The 13,814-nt window shown below is 40.6% G+C and overlaps 1 protein-coding gene across 2 annotated transcripts in view; it reads right to left on the bottom strand.

Moving 5' to 3' along the window:
* Nucleotides 1-1,787: 1,787 nt before the first annotated feature.
* Nucleotides 1,788-13,814, bottom strand: part of FER1L6 (fer-1 like family member 6) — a 76,583-nt gene continuing 64,556 nt past the window's right edge. For both annotated transcript variants that reach the window (XM_086741239.1, XM_086741238.1), the window contains 5 exons: nucleotides 10,914-11,012; nucleotides 8,259-8,500; nucleotides 7,771-7,934; nucleotides 6,214-6,314; nucleotides 1,788-1,968 (listed from right to left, as the gene is read on the bottom strand). In XM_086741239.1, coding sequence (XP_086597365.1) covers nucleotides 1,788-1,968; nucleotides 6,214-6,314; nucleotides 7,771-7,934; nucleotides 8,259-8,500; nucleotides 10,914-11,012 — 787 coding nt within the window. The remainder of the gene's footprint in view (nucleotides 1,969-6,213; nucleotides 6,315-7,770; nucleotides 7,935-8,258; nucleotides 8,501-10,913; nucleotides 11,013-13,814) is intronic.

The following is a 13,814-nucleotide window of genomic DNA, read 5'->3' as shown; positions in this document are numbered from 1 at the left end:
GACCCAGGGCAGAGGGAGATGAGACAGAGAGGCACCAGCAGGTGATCAGCACCTTTCCACATTACTGTCTTGTATCACTACGTTCAGCTAGTGCAGACTTGACCGTGCCATTGTGTTGTAATTTCCTGGTCACATTAAATAAACTTCTAAAGGAAAATAGCTCAGCAGTAAAACTCATCCAGTGTGGTCCTTTGCCACATTTCTAGTTGTCATGTAATTACTCATACACCTAAATAATTTAGTTGTATTTATTGTATACTTAGAACATGAAATTTAGAGGAAATACTGAGTCGTAATCTTCTGGATGGAGTGGGGATGGGATGGTTTCAGCCTGCCTTTAGCCATCTGCCTCTGTCCTCAGTGGAACGAGGAAGAGGCACTTTTAGAGCAATCCATCCCACCCATCCAAAATAAGCCTCTAAAATGCTTTTTAAATGTAAAATTGTTCCTCTGTGGAAGTTTCACTGACATCCATTTTTTTTCAGAATGATGCAATTATCTGTGTTTGGGCCAGAGAGGAACACAGAGGCTCCCTGCACAGCCTTAGCAGACCAGGTACAAGCAGTTATACACAAGCTTCCCATAGAAGTGGCCTCTGAGAAAGATGCAGATGCCTACATGTCTCTGTAGCTTGGCAGAATTATCAGCATTTCTAGGGTTTCTTTTTCTTGCCTTTTGATACTTTAAAATTTGCAAAGTGCACTCACACTTTGTAGAGTGGAGCATGATGGAAAGCATTTTCTCAAAAGTCATCTTTACAACCTGTCTAACTGTGGATGAAACTAGAGGAGATTTCTATGGCTACTTCAAATTCATAATCGCTCATTTTAAGGCCAAGTAGAGCCATTATCAAGCCTTGCCTTGCACATGACACAGGCTGCAGCATTTCTGTATTCTTAAGTAGGATGAGGATTTTCACATTGACAACTGTGTAAGGTTTTATACCTTGTTTTCTTTAATCCTCTATGATTTGTCCCACTCTGCAGCCCTTCTCTTTTCCATTCCTCTTTTCCTCTGCCTGTCAAGCAGCAGGATTCTCCCTGTTCCCTCTCCTTTACAAGGATCATGTGCTACTGCAGTGCCTGTGGCTTCATCTTCCTGATCCTTCTCCTCCAGTCACCTCCAGCACTTTCAAACTGCAGCTAGAAAAAGTTTTTTCCATCTCTGCTTCTACGTGTCCCTGCCACCAAAACTTACCTCATTTAGAAGTGTGTGAGATGCCTTATAGACCACAGAGCTCCTACTGAGAGGTGCAGGATGAATTCTGCACATGACACCAAATGAGACAAATTAACATAGAATATTTTTTTAATAAGCCTTTTATTTATTTAATAAACTTTTTACGTCAAAATAATCATGCCATTATAAGGTCATTGAAAAACAGTTCAAATAATTACAAAACTATGTGAAGTCTGGACAATACATTTATCTTTGTGTACAGATTTTACTCTTAATATGCAATCATTTGTCTGTGATAATACTTGACTGATAAATCAGTTTCTGCACAGCATTAAGAATTTTAGGTGTGGAATCAAACCTTCATTGTCAATAAAGCTGCAGCAGTATGTTAATTGCAATGTTCACTAAGGTTGGGTCTGAATGAGGAGCCAAAGAAAATGCTAAAATATTCCGAGAGAGCTTCAGTTTCTGATATGAATAGTTATGGGGTTTGTTTTTTTTTCAAGGAATGAGATGTGTTTCAGGTTGATTAATTCTGTATGTCTGGCTTTTATTTTTAACTGAAGTGTTTGTATATGATTGGTTACAATGAAAGCCATAACCTACACTCATCCTACCACTATCCTATTACTGATCGCACCTGGCAGCGTGTAGATGAAGAGCACCAGGAAGATAACGAGAATAAGCAGAATTATGCCAATGATGATGTACTTCTTGTAATTTCTCCAGATCAGGTGATATAAGCACTTGAAAGGATTTACAAACCAAGAGAAGGATGTGTCTGGTCGGCTAAAGGAGAAGAAAGAAAAAGATAAAAACTTTTGTAAAGGCAGATCCAGCTATTTCCAAAGCTACCACACTGCAACATATATGTTTGAATCTAAAAAGGACCTTAACTCCTGGGAACCCACTAAAGAGTCTAGAGGGAACTTCCATGAGTTTCACATACTATTGGGTCACTCTTTTTCCATACACCCCAAAGCCCAAGCTCCACGCACCACTGGGAACAAAATTCCAGTTCACACTTCATTTCTAATCTAATTTAAGGAAAGATACAGGGTTTAAAATTACCGACAAGATCATGGTAAATTCTATAGAAGAAATGCAGACATCTTGAACATGAGTACAAAAGCTTTCTAATCATTGCAAGGAATTTAGCCTTGCAAAAGAAGTAATGAGCCACTACAAAAAAAAATATGATTGCACAGTGATAGTCACGGTGCCATAACAGAGCCAGCTCAGGCCTGGCATACAGCCCAAAGTGGCATATTTTCAGAAGGAAATTTAAAACAGACCTCCTGAAAACAGGAGATGAGATAAAGCCCAAAATCTAGGTAGTTTTCCTGGGTATGTAAAGAAAAGCCTTCTTCTTCTGGTGGAGAATATGCACTCCACAGTCTTAAGTTTTTTTCTAAATGTTGCCCCATGTCATATTCTCCATAAACAGGAGTTTATTCACACTGTACAGCAAAGCTGGCTGCACACAGAGAGGAGAACAATGTTCTCCTTAGGAAAAATGTTGGTGCAGTCTCTCCTCTGGTATGCTGCCCAGCTTGGGAGGTCACTACGCCTCTGACTTTGACAGCCCAGCCCCTGAGATGAGCTGGGCAGCTCACCTGTCAGCTTTGTACGATGGGATGATCAGACGAGTACGGTAGTGTGGAGCAACATTAACACCTGCAAAACTGGGTGCAGGTTGTCTTTCTTATCCGATACCACTGTAATTGTGCAGGTGGTAAGGAGAATGAAATTACGACTGAGGGTCACAAAAAGCAACAGCCATGTCTCGCTGCAGAAAGCTGTTTAAGGAATTTAAGCAATGTCTTAGTCATCTGGAGAATTCAGCATTCAGCATGTAGAAGTGAATGGAAATGTGACAGAAAGTCTGTAAATCTAAAAGGCCAACTGAATATCTTTTAATTAAAGACTGTTTTATACTGAGCTGGAAGTGACTCAGAAATAAAACAACAAGTATGCCCTCCAGGTTAAAAGGAATCATTAAAAAATTGATACTCTAAAGATTAAAACTTACTGAGTCACAGACTTGAGCAATAAAACCATTAGTCTGCACGTTCCAACTACTTCCAGGCTTTTCATAACCTTTAAAGACAGGGGGCAAAAGTGACTCTTGCTCATTTAATTTGTTTTATTTGCAATGTAGGCAATAGAATTCAGTACCAGTTATAGCAGTGTATTTGTTATAATAGACTGCATCCTATCTTGATCAGCAGAGATGAAGAGATGGATAACCTCATGGTGCTTTGGCCAGAGGGAAATTATACTCTCTGCACCTTATTTCTCATTTGCATGTGTCCCTTTAGTTCTCAGGCATTTAATCTTTGTCCACTTTGCTCTGGTAAATTAAAGAGCCTGCTACTGTCTAGTAGCTCCTCGAAAATAATTTTGGTTCTGAAATTATTTTGTTTCTTAATTTAAAAACTTAATTAGGCAAAGCAATCTGAAAATTTCTCTGCCTCTCTGTGTGAGCCTACATGATTAGCAAAAAAAAAAGTGAACCTACAGTGCTGGCATAAAGATATGGAGGTCCTGACACAAAGCTCCTTGAGATCCACTTCTTCCTGAAGAGAACTCATTGGAAGTGCAGAAACAGTCACCTGTTATCTCTCAGTTGATTTTGACTACTCTGCATGTATGAACCACATATTTCATCACTTGGGGACACGGAACTGGTAAACTTTAACACCAGCTTTATGGAACCGAGGCATGCAATGTCTTCAGCTATTAGTTTATTTTTTTTTCCAGTAAGTGAGGGTCTAGCTGAAATAGCATTTACTATCCACATGCTGGTATTGCTTTAGTAACCTTAGGATTTATTTTTCTCAACTTTAAAACTTAGGTGCCCACCTAAGACAGCCCAGGGCTGTCTGTGTGTGGAGAGGAAGGACCTTCTGGAGGACAATTCACCTCTTTCCCCAAATCTCATCTTAAGATATGTGTGTGAGGTAAATGGGATGACTACCCCATCTGTACAGGAGCAACTAGAAAAGGAGCCTGAATAGCTTGCTTCTGCGATAGGTAATGTCAAGTGAGACTAGGACCACTCTAATTTTAATATAATTGAGGCATACATCTCAATTAAGAGTAGAGCTGTGTTGAGCCATGTATTGGCTGTGTATTTCATCACAAAAACCTAAATGTGGAGCCTCTCTGATTACTCCGTGCAGGATCTGGAGGAAGGCTCTGGTTTTGTGTCTCCTGAGTCAAAATACCTTGAGGCTGGCTGTGCAGCAGAGAAGGGGCCGCCAGGCTAATGACAACCTTTTGTGCCAACAGCACATTTGCAGATAAAATACCCCTGAGGTGAAAACACAGGGAGCCTGGAGCCCCAGGCTGCATGGGGTGCATGGGCTGAGCCTGAAAAAAACTGAGAGGAAAAGAAGACAGTGCCTTTGTGCATCCTATTGACAACTTTCTGGACATGTAATCCTTCTACTACACACTACACTCCTTCTAAAAACTTCCTAGGCTGATTGCTTCCTATCACATTTGTTTCAGAGCTATCCCAGTCCTCTCTCCTCTGTAAGACAGTGCTTTTGTTTCCATTACTGGGAATCTTTCAGACAGACATCTGTCAGGCATAGCTCATCCCACCCTTGGGTAAAGATATTGGGTGAAATGATTGATGAAAGTCTTTTCAAGGCTAATTTTCAAGAAACATCTGATGCCTCTAATTTTCAGGCTAAATTTATAGCCTTTGTAGGGATATTGACAATTCCACATTTATGCTGGTTTCTGCTTCTTCATGTTTATCCTGAGTTATATATAAAACCAGTAAAATTAAACAGAATGTGCAATGATTGCCATTATGATTAGCAATTGATTTTTAGAAGCTTTGGTAGCAGGAAATATAACATAAATTTCTTTTTTTTTTTTTTATTTAGCTCATTACTTTAGCAGAACAAAGTACTTGAGCCAAAATAGATTAGAAATACACTTTTTCTGAATGCAAAAGTCTCCACTGATAGTATTTTTTTTTAATGTGACAAATTCTGAAAGACAAAATGCTCCTTCTAGATCATCTGCCTTTGTTAAACCACTTAAAATGTCCTCATTAAGAAGTCTTATGATGAAAAATAAGCATCTTCACTCTCTGATTATGAAGTACAAAAAATAGAGATAAATTTGTTAAAGTCATATAATTCCTGTATGATCTGATTTTCATGTTTTATGCAGCTTTATCTGCAAGGGATTAATTTATGCAAAAATAACTAGATGTATGCAGAGGTCAGTTTTTCTCTGATATATAGCGACTGAGACATCTTTAAATGTGTGCAGATAATTCTTAAAGTCACAGAATCGTTTAGGTTGAAAAGGACCCCCTTAAGATCATGAGGTCCAACCATTAACCTAACAGTGTCAAGTCCACCACTAAACCATGTCCCTAAGGACCACATCCATATGTCTTTTAAATTCCTCCAGGGATGGTGACTCAATCACTTCCCTGGGCAGCCTGTTCCAATGCTTGATAACACTTTCAGTGAAGAAATTTTTCCTAACATCCAAAATTCTTCTTTCTTAATACTAAGACTCTGTCTCCTAATGGTCATATTAAAAAAAAAAAAAACTGGACATAGGAAAGATTTCATACAGTCACTTTAAAGTACTTACAAACTAATGGTTTATAGTTACTCTCTTAATATAAAAAATACAATCCATCTGATCTTTATACGTGACCAAATTGAGGTGTTGGGTGTATGCATAAGTTATGATGGTGTAAAAGGTTATCATGTGCCAGCTCAGCTATGCAATGAGCCTGTGTGTGAACTCTAGCTGAGGACAAACGTGCAGCAATGCAATTTATTAGGGCTTCCAGAGGAATGCATTTCAGCTAACCTAGAAGGTGCTGCCAGCTACAAGTGCTGGCAGCCAAACAATGCACAAGTTGGACAAATGGCTTCTCAAGGTTACAGCAGAAAAGAGGAGAAAAGCCAGGAAGGGAGCAAGATCTCTTCTTCCCCATCTCCTGCTGAACACCCCTGCCCCAACTTATTTAATTAGTATGTTCCTACTCACTTAGGTTTTTCCAAGGGCTCAGGCTCCTTTCGAGCTTTGCCTACCGGATTCTTCTCAGCTTCTTCTGCTGTGACTAAGTGAAACTCAGCTTCCACCTTGCCCTGGATCGGAGAGATCATACGTAAGCATCCATTCTTCTAGAGTTCAGAAAAGTTGTAACAGAATATAACTGCTAGTTTACTGGTTGCTTTCATTGTGACAAGTCATTAAACTTGTTGAGTGACCAATAAAATATTAGCGCTTATAAAAGATCATGCCTGATACATCTTGCAGTAGAAATACATAATCTGAGCTACTTGGACTCTTAATATCAACTGTAACTTCTGATATGAAAGTTAGAGCTTCCTAAATATGGGTTAAATATTTGTTTTTCCTTTGCACTCACAGCAATAATTCTGTCAATACTTCTGTCTGTGTTGGGTAACAGAGGTTCTTTCTTTTCCCTGTTCATCCATGTACATTATTCAGTACTACCTCCACTATAGATTTATTTAGGCCAAAGGAAATTAAAATGAAGATTTCAGAGATTTAAAGATTCCAGTAACAATTAAGAGCAGGTAAATCAAAAAGCTTCATAAAATCTGTGACGGATGAAAACAGAGAAATAGCATTTCATGTATTCATTATTTTTCTACCCCACAGCTTTGTGGATATCAAAAAGATAGATGCATGCCTAGGTACATGCACTCTACCTAGAAAACAGAGAATCAGAGCTGTTTTTCATTTACCCCGAGGCTCTCTATACTGCTGTAACAGTACAAAAGAGCCTTAAATACAGGGAAAATTGAGAAGTTGTGTTAAACACTGAGAATTTCAGTGTAGCTCCAGATTATACACAGAAAGCGCTACAGCATTATGAAGAGAAGCTGCAGCAGAAAACTCTGAAATAAATAGCTAGGTAAAGCTGAGTCAGACTTACACCCTGCTGCAAGCCTTGTTATGCTAGAGGCTTCAGGTAAATGAAAATTTGTGTGGCACCAACTATATTCTTCTTAGAAGGAAACTTCTAACATAACAAGTCTTGTAGAGTTTGGGGGAAGCCATCATTGTCCTTTGCATTACTTTATACCAATTGTATCCTGCCACTAAAAAAATAAATATTGGCTTATTGAGCACACTTCAACAAGAAGAGGGGATTGTGCTCTTTCTACTTGAGATGTGTCACTAACAAGGAGAATATTGGTAGACTCCAAAATGAGTTCCTTTGCCCTGGTTGAAGTGAGAAATAAATAGTAAAGAAGTAAATAAGCAGGTAAAATTCCTCCCAGGATTTCCTCAGCTGACATAAAGCTGGCTGTAAACACCTAGCTATCCAGTGTACTGGGACATGAACAGTGGAAGAAAGCAAAGAAAAAGTACAAAGTGCTCTGGTTGCCTTGGATTTTCTGAACCAATTCTACAGGGAACCACTAAAGCATTTGGATGAGTCCTATGGATTGTCAGTGGTGGTTGTTCTTCAGATGCCATATCCAAAATTAGCATCTGTCTGTCTCAGGATCTCAGCAAAGAGTATCAGTCCCAGAGAAAAGCTGTAGTAAGCTGTAGTGAGCTGCCTACCGTGAGCTCCCCAGCCTTGATGAAAGGCCACCAGCCTCTGACGCGCTTCTGCTGAAATATGGAGATCTTGTTTTCTTCACTTGCTGCCACAACCATGCCTAGGTTGCAGCTCTTGGCTGTTTTTGATGCTCGAGGGAATCCATTCAGGTTCAGTTCAAGACTGCCTGGAGAGAGAAGTAATGTGACAACACTCAGAGACCAGATAGGCATGAAGACATTCAAACAGCAGCTTCCAAATGAGACATATGGAGCAACACAGCAGCTTGGGCCCAAGCTTCTGAGCTGAGCATCTCTCTGTCATTCATTTGTTTTGCCCTGGCATCATCTCATCTGAGTTCTTAACTATTCCCTCTCCAATAAATGTGTAAGTTTGCAATATGGTGCTTCAGAGAATGACAAGCAAAAGTTGGGTCTCAGACATTGGTTTGTATATACCTCTACCTGGCAAGACCTCAGGTGAAGTTCAGGCAGATACATTGCATACTTACCCAAGAAATCATCTGAAGAGAGTCTTTCAAAGTCCCACACCTGAAGCACCAGCTCAGCAGGTATTTTGCGCTCTGTCTTTTCCAAGGAAAATATGTTTTCTCTTTTACTAACCACCATTTGTTTCTCTGCTGGGAGATAGTGGAACGGGAACACAAAGCGCCAGTTGAAGTTGCCCTCTCCTGTCAGAGAGTTGTAATGTACATCTGTCTCCTGCTTGTCCTCTTCCAGACCCTTTATCCACCTATGGCAAGCACATAGTGGAAAGCACTACTGTCACCAGAGGAGCTTGAATTGTGGTTGTTGTTATTTGGTTATACCTAATTGGTAGGAGGTAACATGTTGTTCAGGACTGTGACACACAGCAAAAGGCCTAGCCACCTCTCAGCCATGACACAGGCTGCAGCAATGGCCAGTGACGATGATTAAAAGCTGAGAGTGAGACCAGGATTTCTATTTTGATTAGACCCCAAAATATCAGTTGACCATTTGCTACTGGCTAAGAAGTCTGTCTTCTTTGGGACAGGCAAAGGCAGCATCAGTCATTTATCCACTACTAATCACCCCATATTCATGTTATGTCACACTAATAAATTCTGTGTCAATGTCCCGAGACTGATTTCAGTGCTCAGTATTACAGCCTGAATTGCAGTTGCTGTTTAGAGGCATAAACATGGCATAAGTATGGCTGGAGAAGTTTCTCTGTTTTCTTCTTATGATTTCCTCTTAGTTTCTGATACAGTGTGCACAACACCTGACAACACTTCCCTAAACATAATCTTCTTTTCTGAAGAGCTCCACTGAGATAACTGATCCAGCTAGGTATGTTTTAGTTCTGAAGATAATTTATCACAGCTTGAGTAAAGATTAGCATTTTTGCGCTGCATCCAAAGACTGGCTTTCCCCCTGCAAGCCTCATTATTTCAAAAAGGAACTGGGAAAAAACAGGAACAATCCCAAGCATGGCACTGCCCTCAGTGCAAATCTATGCCTGGTGTCAGACTCAGTGCCATGTGCACTCTTTGAATATAATGAGATTTATGTCTTCATCATTAAGGCACAAAAGCAAAAAGTTATTCACTCCTGGCTTTCCCCATCAGATTGCTCCAGCATTCATCGTGATGTCCTCATGTTATCGCACAGATGAACACAAAGGCTGGCTTCATATTTATTTCCTTAATTTGGTATTCTCAGAGCTACTCTACTACGGCTGCCCTGAACACAATAGTTTATTGGATGTATCTGTGTGAACACCGGTGATTTCAGAGTAGCTCCTCTCAGGGGACTGCAAGGGGAGGTTGCCTCAGCCAGCGCGTGCAATAAGCACACTTGCCCCCAGGACAACCCTAGGATACTGGGGGCCATGTGGTTGCATTAGTGTGTGCTTCACCTGGGCTAATATCACCTGCTCCAAAGGAGCGGTACCACTCCTGGTGCCCCACGCAGCTTGGTCAGACTAATGCAAGTTTCCCTGGTAAAATGCATGTAGATATACCCTACGCAGGAGTGAGGGCTGCTACCAGATTGCCCTGTCCTTATGCTTACTTTGGATTTCTTATTATGTTCATGTGATTTTCAGAACTTGCATTCTGTTCACATGATTTTCAGAACCTGCAAAGTGGAAAATATTCTTCCTTCCCTGCTCCATCATTCCCATTGATCCCTCTTCCAGCTCTTTGCAGTTGGTCATTGGCAATACTGAAACAGGTTTTTACGGAAATTCATTTTTCAATATGCCTAGTGCTCTACAAAATCAGATTTTCCCAGGACTCCACAATGACGCAATTCATATTGGCATATTAATCTCACTCTCTAGTAGTGGAAACACAGCAAGAAATCTAAGATCACACTTGAGATTTCCAGTACTTCCTACTGCCACTTATGCCATAATTTCCCTCCAACCCTTTCTGGTGCCTGCATTCAAATCCTGCTCAAAGCAGAAAGTGCAAAGCAGTACTCTGAAACAGACAAGTAATTTTAAGAGGCAACCTGCTACAATCTCAGGAAAGAGCTTGTTTGAGTGTCAGGCTCCCCTTTCACTCTCTCTCTTTTCATTTTACTTATGTGATATGGTTTGCTGATTATCCCAGTAACATCTGTGAAGCTGTGACAGATATTTTGTCCGCAGCAGGAAGGAGATGGAGAGCAGAAAGTGCCCTTACGATGTTCTCCCCAGGATGGCCATGGTCATTCACTCACACATGCTCCCCACATGAGGTTAGAAAATATTTCCAATAGAAATAGCCTGGCAAACACCTGCTTTCTTGTTTCCAATGTGGTCATAATTCCCTCTTCTTTGACGATGTCAGACCTCTCTGCATTATGTCAAACTTCTCTGTAAGCTCTTACAGTTCAAATTCTGTAAGTGTTTGATCTCTGTTTGCTAAATTGTGGGCTTGGTTCTCTTCTTGTGTGATCTCTGCCTGAGTGGGAAGTAATGATTACTGTCATTTTACAGTTACTTGATTTTAAGAAGAAAAAAAGAAGAAAAAAAGGAAGCAGTATGTAAGACAGATAAGTAATTTGGGCAGGCATTCAGAGCAAAGTACCAAGGTCACAGAAATAGCTGGTTGGATAATCACACAACATCACATTTTCACCTGATTTTTGAATGACATATTACATGTTCTTTTGAAAAGAAGTCCTGAAGAACTTACCCTTTTACATAGATGTCACTTGATTTTTGCCCTGTAAAGATATTTTCATCTTCCAGAATTACATCCTCTGTATTCCAGATTATTACTCTCAGTTCATAGCTGAAAAAGAAAAGAAACTAGGCCTGTGTGTACTCAAGCTCTGGTCAGACACTAACATAAACCTCTATCAAATCATGCCTTTATAAAGTGAGAAATGTTGTATTTGTGCAAAACTCTTAAAATAGCATCATTCTCTCGCCTCTTCTGTTTACAAGACTCTAGTGATAGACTGGGGATGGTGGATTCTCTCTGTTCTTGGAGCATGCCTGTAGACAGTGGGGTCACTGCCAGCTTTGGAGGGATGGAAAATTTCTTGCTTTTTATGTGTCTGTTCCTTTTCAATTCTTTTCACAAAAACGCTGCAGTGAAACAAGACAAAGTTGATCTGAACCACATTATCAGAGCAGTCTCGAAAACACTGAGAAGCTTGCTAATAAAAATTAGAGCTCCCTGGGAAGTGCTTTTCAGAAGAAATGCTCAAAAACATTATATTCAGTGCAATTCAATGCATTAAAAGGGAAGAGAAGCACTGTTTAGAGATATTTTCATTTAAGCAAGTGCAATCATCTTTAGAAGCAACAGTAAAAGCAATTAAAGCTTTCCCACTCTTTCCACTCCCTATATACAGACATTTATGGTGGCCATCCAAAGCTCTATAAGCTTGAACTGAAATGAAGATGTTGCAGGTGACATAAAAAATCGATACTCAAAAATTTAGGTATGTCTTGAGTCACTGTGTGAACTGCAAAATAATTTAAAAAAACCAAACTACGTTTGAGAACACCAATATATGATTTTTCTGATATGACGTGTTGTCTTGGAAAGAGCCTCAATCTCAGATGTGAAAGAGTTTGCCCCAGAAGTTACCAGATACCCTATGTCATAGACCTCTTAAGGAGATGTCGACCATGAAAACGAAGCCTCTGCACTAGCCAAAGAAACTTTCACTTGCAATGCTCCGTCGGAGCCTTGTTCAGTTGAAGATGACAGTCAACAGGAAACACTTCCACAAAGTGTTTGAAGTCTTATGGAGCCTGGAGCCTATTTTGCTGCAGCAAATATGCATTTCTTAGCAAAAAGTGTAACTCATGTTTGCATGTTTCTTTCCTTCTCATAATTAATGGTTTGACAACATTTTTTTCCTGCTTTTGCAGACTACAGAAAAAATTTGGTTTTGCGGGTGTGATTAGTTTTAAATCTTTTTAGATTGGAAAAAGCTTGTTCTTAAGGAGCTTTATAGAAAGTGCTGATCTGAAGAAAGTCATTGTTACATAGACTCTTATTTTTGTCAAATCTTGGCTTTTGTAAAAGGAAAGGAAAAGAAAGAAGCTTTTATTACATTGTTTCTTGTTCAAACATAAATAATATGGGATGACTACCTGATGCTGCTTCAGACATAAAATGCTCAGGAAAGGCCTTGATAAAATATTGGTATAAAGCTGATATAGGATGGACTGAGAACTCTGTTGCTCATTTTTGTGTTTCATTTACAAACATTCAATGAGCTTCAAGAATGCATATAAAGCAACACTACACTGGATGTTGTTGCAACGCTACACTGGGTGTTGTAAATGGCTGCATGGTTGCACTCAAAGCACTGCAGTCAACAGCTCAATGTCAGGTGGAAACCAGTGACAAGTGGCATTCCTCAGAGGACGGTATTGGGACCAGCGCTGTTTAACATTTTTGTCAGCGACATGGACAGTGGGATAGAGTGCACTCTCAGCAAGTTCACAGATTACACCAAGTTGTGTGGTGCAGTTGACACACTGGAGGGAAGGGATGCCATCTAGAGGGATCTTGACAGACTGGAGAGGTGGGCCTGTGCCAACCTCATAAAATTCAACAAGGCTGAGTGCAAGGTCCTGCACATGGGTTTGGGCAATCCCAGGCACAAATACAGGCTGGGCGGAGAATGGATGGAGAGCAGTCCTGAGGAGAAGGACTTGGGAGTGCTGGTGGACCAGAAGCTCAACATAAGCCGGCAGTGTGCGCTTGCAGCCCAGAAAGCCAACCTCGTCTGGGCTGCATCAAAAGAAGAGTAGCCAGAAGGTCAAGGGAGATGATCCTGCCCCTCTGTTCTGCTCTGGTGAGACCCCACTTGGAGTATTGGGTCCAGCTCCCAACATAAAAAGGACATGGACCTGTTGGAGTGAGTCCAGCAGAGGACCAGGAAGATGAGCAGAGGGCTGGAGCACATCTGCTATGAGCACAGGCTGAGAGAGTTGGGGCTGTTCAGCCTGGAGAAGAGAAAGCTCTGGGGAGACATGATAGTGGCCTTCCAGTACCTCAAGGGGACTTACAAGAAAGCTGGAGAAGGACTTTTGGCAAGGACACGTAGTGGCAGGACAGGGCGTAATGACTTTAAACTGAAAAAGGGTACATTTAGATCAGATATAAAGAAGAAATTCTTTACTGTGACAGCTGTGAGGCACTGGAACAGGTTGCCCAGAGAGGCTGTGGATGCCCCACCCCTGGAAGTGTTCAAGGCAGGGTTGGATGGGGCTTTGAGCAACTTGGTCCAATGGAGGTGTCCCTGCCCAGGGCAGGGGCATTGGAACTAGATGATCTTTAAGGTCCCTTCCAACCCAAACCATTCTATGATTCGATGATTCTATGATAAGTATCTGTGTGAAATTTGAGAGAAGCTTATTCCAAACTTATGTCTTCTGTCTGTTGCTGCTTTACGTTTTTCTTGATTTTTGAATGAAGTGCTGGAAATCAACTAGGTGTAATACTATTGCATCAGATTAAATATCTCAACCAGGGTCAAGTAAGTTATCAAGCTGAAAGAGGTAATGAAACTAGAATTACTTCTTTCAGCTCAATACATGAATGATAACATCAGCATTATTAAGGGAC

The sequence above is a fragment of the Chlamydotis macqueenii genome, chromosome 2, assembly GCF_036417535.1.
Source record: "Chlamydotis macqueenii isolate bChlMac1 chromosome 2, bChlMac1.mat, whole genome shotgun sequence".
Taxonomy (NCBI): domain Eukaryota; kingdom Metazoa; phylum Chordata; class Aves; order Otidiformes; family Otididae; genus Chlamydotis; species Chlamydotis macqueenii.
This window is presented reverse-complemented; position numbering and strand designations above follow the sequence as displayed.